Source organism: Scyliorhinus canicula, chromosome 15, assembly GCF_902713615.1.
Source record: "Scyliorhinus canicula chromosome 15, sScyCan1.1, whole genome shotgun sequence".
NCBI classification, from domain to species: Eukaryota; Metazoa; Chordata; class Chondrichthyes; order Carcharhiniformes; family Scyliorhinidae; genus Scyliorhinus; species Scyliorhinus canicula.
In genome coordinates, this window is record NC_052160.1 from 43,280,997 (window position 1) to 43,301,281 (window position 20,285).

At 58.7% G+C, this 20,285-nt stretch overlaps 1 protein-coding gene across 1 annotated transcript in view; it reads right to left on the bottom strand.

Annotated features, from left to right (window-relative positions):
* LOC119978813 (voltage-dependent calcium channel gamma-3 subunit-like) overlaps positions 1-19,302 on the bottom strand; it is an 84,971-nt gene extending 65,669 nt beyond the window's left edge. Inside the window, exon 1 of the mRNA XM_038820690.1 lies at positions 19,047-19,302. Within this exon, the coding sequence (XP_038676618.1) occupies positions 19,047-19,260 (214 nt within the window). The 5' untranslated portion in view covers positions 19,261-19,302. The remainder of the gene's footprint in view (positions 1-19,046) is intronic.
* Between the last annotated feature and the right edge of the window lie 983 nt (positions 19,303-20,285).

The following is a 20,285-nucleotide window of genomic DNA, read 5'->3' on the forward strand; positions in this document are numbered from 1 at the left end:
AAATGGGTCCCTGGAAAAATAGTTTGAAAACACTGCCCCAGACGATCTAAAAGAGAGCAAGGCCAATTTAGGAGTGTGCTGCTAATTGAATTGAACTGGTGCTGGTCCTTCACTGTGTACAACACACATCCATTGTTGAGAGTAGGTCAGTGAGGGATTGGGTGAAGCAGAATGAGTTGGGCTATCTAATAGGGAGATTGCCCAGTTACCATCTGATTTGAACTATAGTAATGCACAAATTGGAAGAGATACTGGGGAGTAATTACAGTGGGCGGCATTCCCCGTTAGCCGACGCCGAAATTGGGAAAGGCGATTGGGTGGAGAATTGGTTCCGACGCCGGAATTGTGGCAGGTGGCGGTTTGCCTGCAAATCGCAATGCTCCAGCACCTTGACAGCGGCGTCAATGCGTTTCAGAACGGATATTTGGATATCATTAGGGGTCCCGACCCGGTATTCTCCGGGGTCTCTGCGATTCTCCGGGTTCCCGATGGCGTGGTTCACTTTTGCTTTCAAAAATGGTGAAACCGGCATCATGGCTGCTGAGTGAGAGAGAGGGGGTACGGAAGGGGGGGGGTACGGAAGGGGGGGGGTACGGAAGGGGGGGGTACGGAAGGGGGGTACGGAAGGGGGGGGTACGGAAGGGGGGGGTACGGAAGGGGGGTACGGAAGGGGGGGTACGGAAGGGGGGGGGGGTACGGAAGGGGGGGGTACGGAAGGGGGGGTACGGAAGGGGGGGTACGGAAGGGGGGGGTACGGAAGGGGGGGGTACGGAAGGGGGGGGTACGGAAGGGGGGTACGGAAGGGGGGGGGTACGGAAGGTGTCCAACATTGTCATAGTTTGCTGACAGTTGTGCCGCTGCCCTGGGCCGGATGGAGTAGTGGGAGGTGGCCAGGAGGTGGGCTGTGGGATCGGGGTGGATGGGCAGGGAACACTATTGCCGCAGCAAACCACACCCACATGTTCTGGGCGTGTCCGGCGTTGGAGGGGTTTTCGAAGGGGGTGGCGGGGACTATGTCCAAGGTGGTCGGTTTCAGGGTGGAGCCCGGCTGGGGGCTCGCGATCTTTGGGGTAGCATCGGAGCCGGGAGTGCAGGAGGCGAGAGAGGCCGGTACCCTGGCCTTTGCGTCTCTAGTAGCCCGGCATAAGGTTCTCTTACAGTGGAGGGACGCGAAGCCCCCGAGCCCAGATGCCTGGATTAATGAAATGGCCGGGTTCATCAGGCTGGAGAAGGTCAAGTTTGCCCTGAGGGGGTCGGTACAAGGGTTCTTCTGGTGGTGGCAGCCCTTTCTCTATTTCCTGGCAGAGGGTTAGAGGGGGGTCAATCTCAGCAGCAATCCGGGGGTGGGGGAGGAGAGGAGTGCAGGGGGGTTGGGTTAGGGGGCTGTCAAGGGGGTTTGTTTTTGCGATGGTATGTTTGCTATTTTCTTCTTTTTTGTATTGTTATTAATTTATTGTTTTGTATTGGGGGGTGGGTCCTTTCTGTTTATTTCTACACCTTGTTTACTTTATTGTTGGGAGAAAATTTGTTGTTGAAAAATTTGAATAAAAATTATTTTTTTAAAAACTATTGCCGCAGCCGGCAAGGCAGCCATGCAACTGCGCACACCGCTAACAGCCCACTTTGAATTTAGTGCCATGGGTCGTATAGGTATCCTTTGGCCCCAGCCAACCCATCAGCTGTATGGATGCGCTCTAGCACAACCAGTGCCACCTTGTTGCTTGGGAGGAGTGTGTGTGGGGATTGTCATCTGTATATGCGGCTGCATCTCGTCAGCCTCCCTTGTGTCAATCATGGACCCGGTGAATCCCGCACTGTTTTTCATTGGAATCGATTGTGTTCCACACAGCACCGGTGCTAGCCCCTCAACAGTAGCAGAATCAGTACAGGTGTGGCACCGGCTTTTCTGTCGTAAAAGTCCATGAATTTTGGCGACAACACTTAGTCTCAGAAACAGAGAATCCTGCCCAGTGTCTCTCACCAGGGACAGGATTCAAAGTTCCAGCATGGCATGGGTCTGTAAATGAGGATGCATCGATCTTCTTTTACTGACAATTGCAATAACATTTAGTAAATATTATTACTACCATGGCAGAGACTCTGGCTGTATTTTTATCAACAAAGTATATTTCTGACACTAAAGTTTCTAATAAATTGAATATATTTTAAAAGATCAGATAAGGAGAATGCATGCTTTATAAATTCAGCCGCAATTAGAATTGACATCGTTCACATGGATCCAATTTTGACCCAACCTTACACAACTTGTTCACACTATGTGGTGGATTCGCTGCCACCGGAAGCGGGTTTCCCGATCAAGTGGAGAATGGTGCGTCAGGGTAAAAACGGGATCAGCACCCTGGGAGTCACGTCACGCGGGCGTGGTTTGGGGCAAGTATTTCCAAGAGCTGACCAGGGGCCATGGCCGCTGAGGGAGAAAAAAGTTTAGTTAACTTTGTAAATTGACAGACCTGCTGGGGGTGTGTGCCAGTACCCCTGGGAGTAGCAGGAAATGACTTTGTTGGACGTGTGTGGACTCGGGGTGTCCCCCTTGAGACCGTGGTGGCCTGGCTGAGACCCCCATTGCTGCTATGCATTAATTTAAACCCACTCCCTAGCTGCAACGTACAGGCTTCTGGCTGTTCACACTGCTGGGTGTTCACAGGATCCTGGAAATGCTCTGAGGGCAACTGGTCATGTAGCAACCCACCCAGCCCAGCTGGTCACCTCCACATCCCAAAAGTATAATCAAGGGGATGAGCGTGGCCATGTTCAATTGCCGGCCCACCAGGTGTTTGGCATTACTCACTGCATGCATTAGAAACGGTCCCCAACACAAGGGATCAGCAAAGCTCACCCCAAAACATGGACACATGCACTGCCACGCTGGAACCCTCCCTGGCACATCGCCCCTCTCAGTAACAGCTTCACCAGTGACACTATCAACCAGCCCACTCCTGAGGATCACGAGATGTCTCCAAGCCCTGCCTGTCCACCACGCCCCTGATCCTATCCATCCCGCCCCTGGTCAGGAACCCTGACCAGCTCCCTGTCGCAACCTGTATGTTAAACCCAGGCTTCACATAACACTGAAGCTAAGTTACCAGCAACTCTCACATCCCTCACTCACCCCCATCTGTAGGACCTGCCCAAACAATAACCTCTTAGCATGGAGATGGATGACTGCACAGTATGGACGTCTCCAGCACACAGCCATATTCTACCCTTCTGGCAGGAGAATACAAGGCATACCCAGTGAGAAGACCCACAGTAGACCCAACGGGAGACACAGGATAGGGGCCACAGAGCCTCTGTGCGGCAGCTGCCGTTAACATAGTTGGCGGGGTGGGTGGTGAGGATAGAGGCCCTCACATCACAGGCAGGGTGCCAGTCACCAATGGGCTGGGGGAGGCAGTGTGGACTACCTGGTCTCGAAGGGTTTAGGAGGGGGGGGACACATGGTGAGGGTGGCACAGCAGGACAGCTCAGGGTAACCATGTAACCTGGTGCCATTGGATGGCCAAGGAATCCTCATCTTGCTGACTTTCTCTGTCTCTCCCTCATCCCCCCCAGCAGGGGCCATGGATTTTGGACTGTATACAACTATGCTCGCTATATACCTGGACGCTGCTGTCATGGCGGATACAGGGCCAATAATTCTGCAATGACTTCACTGGTCTTTATAAAACGATCATCTCTTGTGTTTTGTCGGTAATTCATTCTGTCATCAGTGCTGTGTCTCATTTTAACTGGGTTCTTCTGTGAACCAAAGACAGGGACAACCCAGGGAGGACCCTGTACAAGAGGAGTCTTACCAAGAAAAGCAGGGACTTTTGTGGCTCAAGTGCCGGTCATCTATCAGGCCGAGCAGGTGGAATGCAAGAGACGCTGCATCAGGCCGCGTGCATACTGTCGGTGTCTGTCCTTCGAGGAGCTGCCGGACTGGGTGTGCCACTGTCGACTCCAGCTCAGTAGGGAGACAATGCTCCACCTGTGTCAGATGGTGGCGTACCTGGCACCATGGGGTATGGTGGAGGATGCCCACTCCCAGTGGCTGCCAAGGTGACAGTCGGCCTGAACTTTTATGCCTCGGGCTTATTCCAGGGTTTGACCAGGCTCTTGCAGTTGTCCAGACACAGGTGCATCTGCACTGTTACGGATGCCCTATGCATCCAGGCCTACCAGGATGCCCGAGCAGCAGTATTTGCCACCATTGTTTGCGTGCCCCAGGTCCAGGGGGCAATCGATGGCATCCATGTCACTTCCCTCTCCTCAACCTCCCCCGCGAATTGCAGTGCCCTAGGGCTGTGGACCTGAATAACTGGGATCCCTCCCGTCTGCTAGTGCTCCCCACGATAATGGACCACTTTATCCTCGGGAACACAGGACATATTGAGATGCTGGGTCGTGGGCTTGATGGAGGGTTTGGAGCTGTTGGCATGTGTGTGGAAGGGTCCTAGACAAGGAGGGCAATAGAACATACAGTGCAGAAGGAGGCCATTCAGCCCATCGAGTCTGCACCGACCCACATAAGCCCCCCATTCCCGTAACCCAATAACCCCTCCTAACCTTTTTGGACACTAAGGGCAATTTATCATGGCCAATCCACCTAACCTGCACGTCTTTGGACTGTGGGAGGAAACCCATGCAGACACGGGGAGAACGTGCAGACTCCGCACAGACAGTGACCCAGCCGGGAATTGAACCTGGGACCCTGGCGCTGTGAAGCTACAGTGCTAGCCACTTGTACTACCATGCTGACCCATTCCTTTTTCTGTATCTTGGGACCTGCTTCTGTGTTGAGGATCTTCTCGCTACTTCCATTCTTCATTTAGATATAGAGCAGATGTTTCCACTTGTGACTTAGATCAGAGGCAGGGACCATAAATGTAAGATAGTCCACAGAGAATTAAATCCACAAAGAACTATCTTTGTCCAGATAGTGGCGAGTATGTGGAACTCGCTACCACAGGTGCATTGAGGTGAATAGCATAGATAAATTTAAAGGCAAGCTAGATAAGTGCACACAGAATAAAATGGAATCAAAGGTTATACTGATAGGATTGGACAAAAGGGGAGGTAAGGGTGCACGCGGAGCATAAACAGTGACATAGACTATTTGGAACAACCTGTTTCGGTGCTCTACATTCTGCATAATTGTATTCTATTCTGTCATTTTAATAGTGACCGTAAATTACTTTAAAATAATTATGTATTCTTTCAAATCACAGACTCACTAACCAGTGGAAATGTGTCATAATTTTCAGCACTTCTGTCAGATCCCCTCTTAATGTATAAAGCTTGATGTTAAAAAAGACAGTTTTTCTGGTTCTCTCCTCACCAGTAGTGGGGGTTGGTTAGCTCACATGGCTGGATGGCAGGTCTGTGTTGCGGAGTGACGCCAACAGCATGGGTTCAATTCCCAGTACCGGCTGGGGATATTCATGAAGGCCCCGCCTTCTCAACCTTGCCCCTCGTCTGAGGTGCTGTGACCATCAGGTTAAACCACCACCGGTCAGCTCTCAAAGGAAAAGAGCGGCCTATGGTTGCCGGAGATTGTGACATTAACATTTCACCTAACCGATAAAACTCACATCCCAGGGATCCATAAAATGCTTCTGTGTTCGCTTTGTGGCCTCATAAAGTAGACTCTTAATATCCCTCAAGGCACTTGGGTATCTTTACTAATGTCTTACCAAGCAGTTACCTTATATAGCAACAAAGTAACCAGGATTCCCAGGAGGACATGGTGCGAACAAGAACATACAGACAGGAGAAGGCCATTCAGCTACTTGTGCCCATCCTGCTGCTCAATCAGATCAAGGGCTGGTGTAGAACATCTCAACAGCACTTCAGCAAAAGGCTGAAGACAGAGTCCTTGAAGATAACCCTTACTCTTCAGTTACTGCCAAAGCTACTGAAGTGATCGGGTTGAAAGTGCAAAGATCAGACCCTTCCTTGCATGCGGTGATGAATTTGAGAGGCTATGGTTGAGTTTGAGAAATGGGTTGCACACTAAAATTCCATCCTTGGGATCCTTGATATATTCTGCAGGTGCAAAATGGAACAACGTTGTTCCATTTGTCAAACTTGGAGCACGTTTTCTCAACAACTTCACCAATGTTTCTATTGCTTTCGGAAAAGGTCAATAATTCTAACACGTCTGTCGTTTTTTCAGAGATTGGCCCAAACGACTCACTTATTTGATCTCTCAGTCCCTTCTCTCTCCAGAAATGCATTCAAGTGTCCCTTGAATCTAACTGCTTCAATGTCCTATCACACCCCGTCTGCCCTTTGATTCAGCTGAGCACACAGGTAACATTTTGACAGATCTGTTAATGTATTGATGAGGGAGCTTGGGGATTGAAATTGTGTTTTAATTAGTATCCAGGCTCAGAATGCTGTCTTTCCTCTGCCCAGCAGGACCGGAATAATATGGCGACTAATAAGATCCCCACTGCCCATTAGACAAAGGGCTGCTACAAGTGCTGGCCTTGGGAAGTAGCCTGAGGGGAAGCTGCATTTTGACTCAAACGACACTGACTTGTTTCTGGAAACACTCATCCAGAAACATCAGACTTCAGGTGTCAGTTATGTTTCAGTGGGTAGCATTCTCACCTCTTACTCAGAAGGTCAGGAGTTCAAGTCCCACTCCAGAGACTTGAGCACAAAAGCAAGGCTGACACACCCATTGCAGCAGTCAGGGAGCACAGCACTATCGGAGATGTCACCAGATGAGGCATTGAACTGAGGCCCCATCTGCCCTTTCAGGTGAGTGACAGAAGAAGATCCGATATACACTATTGAAACCAAAGCAGAGAGGTCCTCCCCAGGGTCCTGGCCAAGATATGTCCCTTATCCAACAACTAACCAGGAAATGATACTCAACCAATGTAGCACACTAGTTTGGCCCCAGTTGGAGTGCTGTGTCCAATTCTGAGCATCATGCTTTAGAAAGGATGTGAGGATTTTGGAGAAGGTGCAGAGAGATTTACAGGAATGGATCCAGAGATTAAGGATTACATTTACGTGGATAGACTTGAGAAGCTGAGGTTGTTCTCCTGGGAATGGAGAAAGCTGAGAAGGGATTTGGTAGGTGTTTAAAACCATGAAGATTTCAGATAGCGTAAATAAAGTGAAACTTATTGCAGTTGCTGAAGAGTTGAAAACCAGGGAATACAGATGTAAGGTGAGTGATAAAAGAATCAGAAGTGACACGAAGAAAAATATTTTACCCAATGAGCAATTAGGATTTTTAATGCACTGCCTGATAGGGTAGAGGATGCAAATTATATTGTTGCTTTCAAAAAGCTAAATGCTTGACAGAGAAACATTTGCAGGAATATGGGGTAACAGGACAAAGTGAGACCACTAGATTGCAGCCCAAAAGAGCTCATACATATTCACAAACAACAACAACCTGCATTTATACAGCATCTTTAACATAGTAAAATGTCCCATAGCAGTTCACAGGATTATTGGAAAACAAAAGTTAACACTGCGCCACATAAGGAGATATAAAAGCAGATAAAGGAGGCAGATTATAGGAGCATTTAAAGTAGAGAGCTAAGAGGGAAAGAATTCCAGGAATTGGGGCTTTGGCAGCTGAACTCCCGTCCACCAATGATGGAGCAGTTAACACTGGTGATATTCAAGAGGCCAGAATTGGAAGAACGCAGATACCTCGGAGAGTTTTAGAGCTGGAGGAGATGACAGAGATGGGGCTGGGTAGGGCCACGAGAGATTATAAAAAAAGGCGAGAATTTTAATATTGAGACAATGCTTAAGTGGAAGCCAATGTAAGACAGTGAGCATGGGGTTTGGATGGATTGGGGGGAATGGTCGGTATGTTGGGTGAACAGGACAGGAATTAGTTTAGAATTGTCAAGAATACAGGTAATAAGCATTTATGTGGGTTTCATCAGCAGGTGAGGCAGGGACAGAATTGGGCAATGTCATGCGGGCGGAGATAAATGACCTCAGTGATGATGTGCCAGGGAGCTGAGCTCTGGTTCAAATATGACACCGATGTTGCAAACAGTCTGGTTTAGCCTCGGGCAGTTCCCAGGGTGAAGGACAGAGTTGGAGGCGAGGGAAAAGGGGATTGTGGAGACAGCAAAGAACGAGTGAGATTCTCCATCCCGCCGCACCCGTTTTCTGGTGCGGCGCGCCCCCTGCTGGCAGCAGGATGCCCCGTCCCGGCCGCCGGCCAGTGGGATTTCACATTGTGGGCAGGCCCATGTCGTCGGGAAATCCGCGGGCGTGAGTGCGCTGCCGACGAGGCAAAGGATCCCGCCGACGGAGCATCCAGCCCAACAGGTTACAGTCTTCCCAATATTTAATTGGAAAACATTTCTGTTCATTCAGTAGCATGTCGGACAAACTGACAGTTCAGAGAGAGTGGGGAAGAGTTGAGAGAGATTGTGGTGAGAGAGAGCTGGATGTTATTGGTTTACATGTGGATACAGACACCGTATTTTTGGATGTTGTCCCTGAGGAGCAACGCGACATGAAAAATAGAATAGGAAATAACCATGTGAACGAAATGGCCTCGATTCTCGAAGTCTATGATGAAAACAGATTAACTGGTTATTTTCATAACCTGTGTTTGTGGGAGTTTTCTGCGTGTAAATTGGCTTCTGCATTTCCTGCCTAGTTAATTTGCTTTGGGATGTTTTGAGATGGTGAAAGGCAGTGTAAGTCTTTTTTATCTCAGGGTTGGCTGAAGGTAGCTTTCACAGGTCAGTGTAACATTGCCTTTTTTACTGAAGGTCGCTTTTTTTTCACGAAAATCCATTTAATAAAAAACATGTTATTTTAAAAGGGAAGAGAAACATTCTATCATGTTTCTCACAGCAACTTCATGTTCAAGTGACACATTTCAAGATGATTTACTTCACAAAAGCATAGGCTGAAAAAAAAACTTGCCAAATATCTTTTTCTTAAAGGTGAGAATCCTTTTAAATGTAACCTCTCTGATGACAAACTGGTTGTTCCCCTGTGTATTGCTTACTTCCTCTATCATCATATTAAACCACTGAACCTGTTTTGTTCTGTATGCTGCATCCTGACCTTAAACAGTGACAAAATCTCTTGTGCTTTGCAAGTTTTTTATTTACCAAGAAAGTCACAAAGATCATAGAACTGCGGTGAGTGGGAGATTCCAGGAGCAATAACATGGACTGAGGAATTTAACCAGGGCAACTGGCACCTCAGCTACAGCCAGGGCAACCAGGCACTGGTACCTCAGTTAGAGTCAGAGTGGCCAGGGCAACTGGTGCCTCAGTTAGAGTCAGAGTGGCCAGGGCAACTGGAGCCTCAGCTACAGTCAGAATAACCAGGGCAACTGGAGCCTCAGCTACAGTCAGAATAACCAGGGCAACTGGAGCCTCAGCTACAGTCAGAATAACCAGGGCAACTGGAGCATCAGCTACAGTCAGAATAACCAGGGCAACTGGTGCCTCAGCTACAGTCAGAATAACCAGGGCAACTGGTGCCTCAGCTACAGTCAGAATAACCAGGGCAACTGGAGCATCAGCATAACAGGCACTGGAGCATCAGCTAATAACCAGGGCAACTGGAGCATCAGCTACAGTCAGAATAACCAGGGCAACTGGAGCATCAGCTACAGTCAGAATAACCAGGGCAACTGGAGCACCAGCTACAGTCAGAATAACCAGGACAACTGGAGCCTCAGCTACAGTCAGAATAACCAGGGCAGCTGGAGCCTCAGCTACAGCTAGGGTAACCAGGGCAGCTGGAGCCTTAGCTACAGTCAGAGTAACCAGAGCAAATGGTACCTCAGCTACAGCCAGGGTAACCAGAGCAAATGGTATCTCAGCTACAGCCAGGGTAACCAGAGCAACTTGTGTCTCAGCTACAGCCAGGGTAACCAGAGCAACTTGTGCCTCAGCTACACCTGAGTAACTAGGAACTTGCGCCTCAGCCACAGCCAGGGTACAGACAGCTGACACTTCAAATACAGCCAGGGTAGTTGGTCAACTGCCCCTCAGCTACAGCCAGTGTAACCAGAGCAACTGGCCCCTCAGCTACAGCCAGTGTAACCAGAGCAACTGGCCCCTCAGCTACAGCCAGGGTAACCAGAGCAACTGGCCCCTCAGCTACAGTCAGAGTAACCAGGCATCCGGCACCTCAGCTACAGCCAGTGTAACCAGGCAACCGGCACCTCAGCTACAGCCAGTGTACCCAGAGCAACTGGCCCCTCAGCTATAGCCAGTGTAACCAGAGCAACTGGCCCCTCAGCTACAGCCAGTGTAACCAGAGCAACTGGCCCCTCAGCTACAGCCAGTGTAACCAGAGCAACTGGCCCCTCAGCTACAGTCAGAGTAACCAGGCAACCGGCACCTCAGCTACAGCCAGTGTAACCAGAGCAACTGGCCCCTCAGCTACAGCCAGTGTAACCAGAGCAACTGGCCCCTCAGCTGCAGCCAGTGTAACCAGAGCAACTGGCCCCTCAGCTACAGTCAGAGTAACCAGGCAACCGGCACCTCAGCTACAGCCAGTGTAACCAGAGCAACTGGCCCCTCAGCTACAGCCAGTGTAACCAGAGCAACTGGCCCCTCAGCTACAGCCTGATTAACCAGGGCAACTGGCACCTCAGCTACAGTCAGAGTAACCAGAGCAACTGGCCCCTCAGCTACAGCCAGTGTAACCAGAGCAACTGGCCCCTCAGCTACAGCCAGTGTACCCAGAGCAACTGGCCCCTCAGCTACAGCCAGTGTAACCAGAGCAACTGGCCCCTCAGCTGTAGTCAGAGTAACCAGAGCAACTGGCCCCTCAGCTGCAGTCAGAGTAACCAGGCATCCGGCACCTCAGCTACAGCCAGTGTAACCAGAGCAACTGGCCCCTCAGCTACAGTCAGAGTAACCAGGCATCCGGCACCTCAGCTACAGCCAGTGTACCCAGAGCAACTGGCCCCTCAGCTACAGCCTGAGTGACCAGGGCAACTGGCACCTCAGCTACAGCCAGTGTACCCAGAGCAACTGGCCCCTCAGCTACAGCCAGAGTGACCAGGCAACCAACACCTCAGCTACAGCCAGTGTAACCAGAGCAACTGGCCCCTCAGCTACAGTCAGAGTAACCAGAGCAACCGGCACCTCAGCTACAGCCAGTGTAACCAGAGCAACCGGCACCTCAGCTACAGCCAGTGTAACCAGAGCAACTGGCCCCTCAGCTGCAGTCAAAGTAACCAGAGCAACTGGCCCCTCAGCTACAGCCAGTGTAACCAGAGCAACTGGCCCCTCAGCTGCAGTCAGAGTAACCAGAGCAACTGGCCCTTTAACTACAGCCAGTGTAACCAGAGCAACTGGAGCCTCAGCTACAGCTAGGATAACCCACACTATATACCACCCACAATGTATGTAGGGAGGAACATGTTGGTTTATTTGCAGGCTGTGTGGGGCTTGCTAGCTGTGTTCAAATAGAATTCCTGGCTTTGGGTTTGTGGGTTAAAAGCTTTGACAGACTTGTTTTGTGTCTGTTGCAGCAGAATAAAACGCTCCATTATAATATGTGAAATCCTCAGGATAAATACCCAGTTTCCTCTTATCAAGGGGATATTTATCCTGCTTTAATGGGGTATGTATGTGGCTCACACGATTTTTCTGCACACAATGGCATCAGGATTTTATCTTCAATTTTGTTCTTAACACTGAAACGATGAAGTTATAATACTGCCATTTAAATTGAAGAATGACCTTTGATCCCACTATTAGACAATGTGGTGGGGGCGGGGGACTTAACAGCTTTAATACCGTCTCAGTAATTCTCACCACTGGCTCCCTCTCTGCCCTCTGTCTCTCTCTCTATTCCCAGCTGGGCACGCTCTCCAGGAGGATGGGTGCCGGCCCCGAGGCTGGGTGCGGCCCCTGGGGGCTGGGTGCTGTCCCCGGGAGCTGGGTGCCGGCCCCGGGGCTGGGTGCGGCCCCCGGGGGCTGGGTGCTGTCCCCGGGAGCTGGGTGCCGGCCCCGGGGCTGGGTGCTGTCCCCGGGAGCTGGGTGCTGTCCCCGGGAGCTGGGTGCTGTCCCCGGGAGCTGGGTGCCGGCCCCGGGGCTGGGTGCGGCCCCCGGGGGCTGGGTGCTGTCCCCGGGAGCTGGGTGCCGGCCCCGGGGCTGGGTGCGGCCCCCGGGGCTGGGTGCGGCCCCCGGGGGCTGGGTGCTGTCCCCGGGAGCTGGGTGCTGTCCCCGGGAGCTGGGTGCCGGCCCCGGGGCTGGGTGCGGCCCCCGGGGGCTGGGTGCTGTCCCCGAGAGCTCGGTGCTGGTCCCCGGGGGCTGGGTGCTGTCCCGGGGCTCGGTGCTGGTCCCCGGGGGCTGGGTGCTGTCCCGGGGCTCGGTGCTAGTCCCCGGGGGCTGGGTGCTGTCCCGGGGCTCGGTGCTGGTCCCCGGGGGCTGGGTGCTGTCCCGGGGCTCGGTGCTGGTCCCCGGGGGCTGGGTGCTGTCCCGGGGCTGGGTGCTGGTCCCCGGGGGCTGGGTGCTGTCCCGGGGCTGGGTGCTGTCCCGGGGCTGGGTGCTGTCCCGGGGCTCGGTGCTGGTCCCAGGGGGCTGGGTGCTGTCCCCGGGGCTGGGTGCTGTCCCCGGGGCTGGGTGCTGTCCCCGGGGCTGGGTGCTGTCCTGGGGCTGGGTGCTGTCCCCGGGGCTGGGTGCTGTCCCCGGGGCTGGGTGCTGTCCTGGGGCTGGGTGCTGTCCCCGGGGCTGGGTGCGGTCCCCGTGGGGCTGGGTGCTGTCCCGGGGGTGGGGGGTGGTGCTGGGTGCTGTCCCCGGGGCTGGGTGCTGTCCCCGGGGCTGGGTGCTGTCCCCGGGGCTGGGAGAGGCACCGGGGCTGGGTGCTGTCCCCGGGGTTGGGTGCTGTCCACGAGGCTGGGTGCTGTCCCGGGGCTGGGTGCTGTCCCTGGGGTTGGGTGCTGTCCACGAGGCTGGGTGCTGTCCCGGGGCTGGGAGAGGCACCGGGGCTGGGTACTGTCCCTGGGGTTGGGTGCTGTCCACGAGGCTGGGTGCTGTCCCGGGGCTGGGAGAGGCCCCGGGGCTGGGTCCTGTCCCCGGGAGCTCGGTGCTGTCCGCAGGGCTGGGAGAGGCCCTGGGGCTGGGTGCTGTCCTGTGGGGGGTGCTGGGTGCTGTCCCGGGGCTGGGAGAGGCCCTGGGGCTGAGTGCTGTCCTGTGGAGGGTGCTGGGTGCTGTCCCGGGGCTGGGTGCTGTCCCGGGGCTGGGGGCTGTCTCGGGGCTGGGTGCTGTCCGCAGGGCTGGGAGAGGCCCTGGGGCTGGGTGCTGTCCTGTGGGGGGTGCTGGCTGCTGTCTCGGGGCTGGGGCTGTCTCGGGGCTGGGTGCTGTCCCCGGGTGCTGGGTGCTGTCCCGGGGCCTGGGTGCTGTCCCGGGAGCTCGGTGCTGTCCGCGGGGCTGGGTGCTGTCCCTGGGCTGGGTGCTGTCCCGGGGGTGGGGGGGGGGCGGTGCTGGGTGCTGTCCCCGAGGTTGGGTGCTGTCCCGGGGCTGGGAGAGGCCCCGGGGCTGGGTGCTGTCCCCGGGGCTGGGTGCTGTCCGCAGGGCTGGGTGCTGTCCCGGGGCTGGGAGAGGCCCCGGGGCTGGGTGCTGTCCCCGGGAGCTCGGTGCTGTCCTGTGGGAGGTGCTGGGTGCTGTCCCCGGGGGCTGGGTGCTGTCCTGTGGGGGGTGCTGGGTGCTGTCCCCGGGGGCTGCGTGCTGTGCCGGGGCTGGGGGCTGTCTCAGGGCTGGGAGAGGTCGCTGGGGCTGGGTTCTGTCCCGGGGCTGGGTGCTGTCCCGGGGCTGGGAGAGGTCGCTGGGGCTGGGTGCTGTCCCGGGGCTGGGTGCTGTCCCGAGGCTGGGAGAGGTCGCTGGGGCTGGGAAAGGCCCGGGGCCTGGGTGCTGTCCCGGTGCTGGGTGCTGTCCCGGGGCTGGGAGAGGTCGCCGGGGCTGGGATAGGCCCGGGGGCTGGGGGCTGTCCCGGTGCTGGGTGCTGTCCCGGGGGGGGGGGGGTGCTGTCCCTGGGCAGCACGGTAGCATTGTGGATAGCACAATTGCTTCGCAGCTCCAGGGTCCCAGGTTCGATTCCGGATTAGCTCACTGTCTATGCGGAGTCTGCACATCCGCCCCGCGTGTGCGTGGGTTTCCTCCGGGTGCTCCGGTTTCCTCCCACAGTCCAAAGATGTGCAGATTAGGTGGACTGGCCATGATAAATTGCCCTTAGTGTCCAAAATTGCCCTTAGTGTTGGGTGGGGTTACTGGGTTATGGGGACAGGGTGGAGGTGTTGACCTTGGGTAGGGTGCTCTTTCCGGGAGCCGGACCGGACTCGATTGGCTAAATGGCCTCCTTCTGCACTGTAAATGCTATGAATCTATGAGCTTGGTGCTGTCCTGGGGCTGGGTGCTGTCCTGTGGGGGGGGGGGGGGGGCTGGGTGCTGTCCCGGGGGTAGGGGGGTGCTGGGTGCTGTCCGCGGGGCTGGGTGCTGTCCCCGGGCTGGGTGCTGTCCCGGGGGTGGGGGGGGGGGGGTGCTGGGTGCTGGCCCCGAGGCTGGGTGCTGTCCCGGGGCTGGGTGCTGTCCCGGGGCTGGGTGCTGTTCCCGGGAGCTCGGTGCTGTCCTGTGGGGGGTGCTGGGTGCTGTCCCCGGGGCTGGGTGCTGTCCTGTGGGGGGTGCTGGGTGCTGTCCCCGGGGGCTGCGTGCTGTGCCGGGGCTGGGGGCTGTCTCAGGGCTGGGTGCTGTCCCGGGGCTGGGTGCTGTCCGAAGGGCTGGGTGCTGTCCCTGGGGGCTGGGTGCTGTCCGGGGCTGCGGGCTGTCTCGGGGCTGGGTGCTGTCCCGGGCCTGGGTGCTGTCCCGGGGCTGGGTGCTGTCCCGGGGCTGGGTGCTGTCCCCTGGGAGCTGGGTGCTGTCCCGGGGGCTGGGTGCTGTCCCGGGGCTGGGTGCTGTCCCGGGGCTGGGTGCTGTCCCGGGGGCTGGATGCTGTCCCGGGGCTGCGGGCTGTCCCAGGGCTGGGTGCTGTCCCGGGGCTTGGTGCTGTCCCGGGGCTGGGTGCTGTCCCGTGGCTGGGTGCTGTCCCGGGGGCTGGGTGCTGTCCCGGGGCTGGGTGCTGTCCCGGGGGGCTGGGTGCTGTCCCTGGGCTGGGTGATGTCCTGGGGTGCTGGGTGCTGTCCCCGGCGGCTCGGTGCTGTCCGCAGGGCTGGGTGCTGTCCCCGGGGCTGGGTGCTGTCCCCGGGGCTGAGTGCTGTCCCGGGGCTGGGTGCTGTCCCTGGGGGCTGGGTGCTGTCCTGGGGCTGCGGGCTGTCCCGGGGCTGGGTGCTGTCCCCGGGGCTGGGTGCTGTCCCGGGGCTGGGGTGCTGTCCCGGGCTGGGTGCTGTCCCTGGGCTGGGTGCTGACCTGGGCTGGGGTGCTGTCCCCGGGAGCTCGGTGCTGTCCCAGGGCTGGGTGCTGTCCCCGGGGCTGGGTGCTTGTCCCGGGGCTGAGTGCTGTCCCGGGGCTGGGTGCTGTCCCGGGCTTGGTGCTGTCCGCGTGCTGGGTGCTGTCCGCAGGGCTGGGTGCTGTCCCCGGGGCTGGGTGCTGTCCCGGGGCTGAGTGCTGTCCCGGGGCTGGGTGCTGTCCCGGGGCTTGGTGCTGTCCCCGGGAGCTCGGTGCTGTCCTGTGGGGGGTGCTGGGTGCTGTCCCCGGGGGCTGGGTGCTGTCCTGTGGGGGGTGCTGGGTGCTGTCCCCGGGGGCTGCGTGCTGTGCCGGGGCTGGGGGCTGTCTCAGGGCTGGGTGCTGTCCCGGGGCTGGGTGCTGTCCGAAGGGCTGGGTGCTGTCCCTGGGGGCTGGGTGCTGTCCCGGGGCTGCGGGCTGTCTCGGGGCTGGGTGCTGTCCCGGGGCTGGGTGCTGTCCCGGGGCTGGGTGCTGTCCCGGGGCTGGGTGCTGTCCCCGGGGCTGGGTGCTGTCCCGGGGCTGGGTGCTGTCCCGGGGCTGGGTGCTGTCCCGGGGCTGGGTGCTGTCCCTGGGCTGGGTGCTGTCCTGGGGCTGGGTGCTGTCCCCGGGAGCTCGGTGCTGTCCGCAGGGCTGGGTGCTGTCCCCGGGGCTGGGTGCTGTCCCGGGGCTGAGTGCTGTCCCGGGGCTCGGTGCTGTCCCGGGGCTTGGTGCTGTCCGCGGGGCTGGGAGAGGCCCCGGGGCTGGGTGCTGTCCCCGGGAGCTCGGTGCTGTCCGCAGGGCTGGGTGCTGTCCCCGGGGCTGGGTGCTGTCCCGGGGCTGGGTGCTGTCCCCGGGGCAGGGTGCCTGTCCCCGGGGCTGGGGGCTGTCCCCGGGACAGGGTGCTCTCCCCGGGCAGGGTGCCTGTCCCCGGGGCTGGGAGAGGTCGCTGGGGCTGGGTGCTGTCCCGGGGCTGGGAGAGGTCGCTGGGGCTGGGTGCTGTCCCCGGGGCTGGGTGCTGTCCCGGGGCTGGGTGCTGTCCCGGGGCTGGGTGCTGTCCCGGGGCTGGGTGCTCTCCCGGGGCTGGGTGCTGTCCCTGGGCTGGGTGCTGTCCTGGGGCTGGGTGCTGTCCCCTGGAGCTCGGTGCTGTCCGCAGGGCTGGGTGCTGTCCCCGGGGCTGGGTGAGTGTTGGGTGGGGTTACTGGGTTATGGGGATAGGGTGGAGGTGTTGACCTTGGGTAGGGTGCTCTTTCCGGGAGCTATGGGCTAAATGGCCTCCTTCTGCACTGTAAATGCTATGAATCTATGAGCTTGGTGCTGTCCTGGGGCTGGGTGCTGTTCCCGGGGCTGGGTGCTGTCCTGTGGGGGGGGGGTGCTGTCCTGGGGGTAGGGGGGTGCTGGGTGCTGTCCCCGGGGCTGGGTGCTGTCCCCGGGGCTGGGTGCTGTCTCGGGGCTGGGTGCTGTCCCGGGGCTGGGTGCTGTCCCCGGGCCTGGGTGCTGTCCCAGGGCTGGGAGCGGTCCCATGGCTGGGTGCTGTCCTGGGGCTGGGTGCTGTCCCCGGGAGCTCGGTGCTGTCCCCGGGTCTGGGTACTGTCCGCAGGGCTGGGTGCAGTCCGCAGGGCTTGGTGCTGTCCCCGGGGCTGGGTGCTGTCCCGGGGCTGGGTGCTGTCCTGGGGCTGGGTGCTGTCCCTGGGAGCTCGGTGCTGTCCCCGGGTCTGGGTGCTGTCCGCGGGGCTGGGTGCTGTCCGCAGGGCTTGGTGCTGTCCCCGGGGCTGTGTGCTGTCCCGGGGGCTCGGTGCTGGTCCCCGGGAACTCGGTGCTGGTCCCCGGTGGCTCGGTGCTGGTTCCCGGGGGCTCGGTGCTGGTTCCCGGGAGCTCGGTGCTGGTTCCCGGGAGCTCGGTGCTGGATCCCGGGGGTTCGGTGCTGGTTCCCGGGAGCTCGGTGCTGGTTCCCGGGAGCTCGGTGCTGCCCCTCGGGGGCTCGGTGCTGGTCCCCCGGGGGTTCGATGCTGGACCCCCGGGAGCTCGGTGCTGGATCCCGGGGGTTCGGTGCTGGTTCCCGGGAGCTCGGTGCTGGTTCCCGGGGGTTCGGTGCTGGTTCCCGGGAGCTCGGTGCTGCCCCTCGGGGGCTCGGTGCTGGTTCCCTGGGGCTCGGTGCTGGTCCCCCGGGGGGTTCGGTGCTGGTTCCCGGGGCTCGGTGCTGGTTCCCGGGAGCTCGGTGCTGCCCCTCGGGGGCTCGGTGCTGGTTCCCAGGGGCTAGGTGCTGGTCCCCCGGGGGGGTTCGGTGCTGGTTCCCGGGAGCTCGGTGCTGGTTCCCGGGAGCTCGGTGCTGGTTCCCGGGAGCTGCCGGCTGCTCGGGATGTGACTGTGTAACAGTTGGGCGGAGAGATGGAGCCGCCCGGAACGCAGCCCGGCCTCTCCTGGGCTGGGAAACCGGGAGGGGACCGGGTGGGAATGGGATTTGAGAGGATTCGGATGGGGATTGTGTGAGAGACCGGGGCAGAGATCCCGGGAATGGGGAGGTGGGAATGTGATAAAGGGAGGTGGGGGAGGGGTGGGGGGGGGGGGGGAATGGGACAGGAATTTGGGAGAGGGGGGAGCAGGGTCAGTGATTTGGGAGCGGCAACAGGGATTTGGGAGAGGAGGGAGCGGGGTCAGGGATTTGGGAGAGGGGACAGGGATTTGGGAGCGGGGACAGGGATTTGGGAGAGGGGGGAGCGGTGACAGGGATTTGGGAGAGGGGGACAGGGATTTGGGAGCGGGGACGGGGATTTGGGAGAGGGGGAGCGGGGTCAGGGATTTGGGAGAAGGGGACGGATTTGGGAGTGGGGACAGGGATTTGGGAGAGGGGGGAGGGGGGAGCGGGGTCAGGGATTTGGGTGTGGGGACAGGGATTTGGGAGAGTGGGGAGCGGGGTCAGGGATTTGGGAGCGGGGACTGGGATTTGGGAGCGGGGACTGGGATTTGGGAGCGGGGTCAGGGATTTGGGAGTGGGGGCTGGGATTTGGGAGCGGGTACTGGGATTTTGGAGCGGGGTCAGGGATTTGGGAGCGGAGACTGGGATTTGGGAGCGGGGTCAGGGATTTGGGAGCGGGGACTGGGATTTGGGATTGGGGACTGGGATTTGGGAGCGGGGTCAGGGATTTGGGAGAGGGTGCTGGGATTTGGGAGCGGGGACTGGGATTTGGGAGCGGGGTCAGGGATTTGGGAGCGGGGACTGGGATTTGGGAGCGGGGTCAGGGATTTGGGAGCGGGGGCTGGGATTTGGGAGCGGGGACAGGGATTTGGGAGAGGGGGAGCGGGGTCAGGATTTGGGAGCGGGTACTGGGATTTGGGAGAGGGGGCTGGGATTTGGGTGCGGGGGCTGGGATTAGGGAGCGGCGTCAGGGATTTGGGAGCGGGGGCTGGGATTTGGTAGCGGGGTCAGGGATTTGGGAGCGGGGGCTGGGATTTGGGAGCGGGGACAGGGATTTGGGAGAGGGGGAGCGGGGTCAGGGATTTGGGAGTGGGGACTGGGATTTGGGAGCGGGGGCTGGGATTTGGGAGCGGGGACAGGGATTTGGGAGAGGGGGGAGCGGGGTCAGGGATTTGGGAGAATTAGCTGGGATTTGGGAGCGGGGACTGGGATTTGGGAGCAGGGACATTCTGGGCAAATACCTTCCAGACAACAAGTCCTCCAGAGTCCGGAGTGGGTCATCACCTCCTCGTTTTTCCTCACTGTGTCGTTGTCGCTGCTGGATTTGCTCCGGCACATTCCCCGGGAGTAGAGCCAATAGTCGGTGCCAACCGCGATGGTCATCAGGCTGAAGGCGGCGAAAGCTCCCACTGTGGTCAGCAACATCTGCATCCCGCGGTCACACACCCCCATCATGGTGCCGGAGCCTGGGGCATCCCCCCACCCACCCCACACACCCTCACACACACACACCCCACCCCCAGCTCCCTAACTCCGTCTGCATCGCCTCAGCTCCCGGTCCCAGTCCCGTACATCAGCCGCTCCTGTAGGAGTGAGGGAGGGAACTGTCAGCCTTTTCTCGTCACTATGTCCCTCCCTCCCTCCCCGGTCACAGCCGCTTCATCCTCAGCTCCCAGTGCGGGGCACAGCAGGATCCCCGCCCAGCCTCTGGGGCTGCCTCTCCTCCTTCTCCTTCCCTCTCTCCCTCCTTCCGTCCCTCCTCCCACCCCTCCCTCCTTCCGTCTCTCCCTCCTTCCCTCCCACCCCGTCCCTCCCTTCTCCCTCCCTCCGTGTCTCCCTCCTTCCCTCCCACCCCGTCCTTCCTCCCATCCCTCCCTCCCTCCTTCCGTCTCTCCCTCCTTCCCTCCCACCCCATCCCTCCTCCCACCCCTTCCCTCTCTTCCCCCTCCTTCTCCCTCCCTCCTTCCGTCTCTCCCTCCTTCCCTCCCACCCCTTCCCTCTCTTCCCCCTCCTTCTCTCTCCTTCTGTCTCTCCCTCCCACCCCGTCCTTCCTCCCACCCCCTCCCTCCCTTCTCCCTCCTTCCGTCTCTCCCTCCTTCCCTCCCACCCCGTCCCTCCTCCCACCCCTTCCCCCTCCTTCTCCCTCCCTCTCTCCCTCCTTCCCTCTCCCTCCCCTCTCTCCCTCCCTTTCCCCCTCCCCTCTCTCCCTCCCTTTCCCCCTCCCACTCTCTCTCCTCCCTCTCTTCCCTCCCCTTCCATCTCTCCCTTCCCCTCTCTCCTTCCCCCTCCCTCTCTCCCGCCCACACTCTCTCCCTCCTCCTCCCTCTCCCTCCCCCCCCCCCTCCATCTCTCACTCCCCCTTCCCTCCCTCTCTCTCTCCTTCCCTCTCTGCCCAGTAAAGCGGGGGGAGGGGTGGGAGGATCTCCCACATCACCAGAAATAAACTCCACACAACAGGCAGGAAACACCCTTTAAAACCA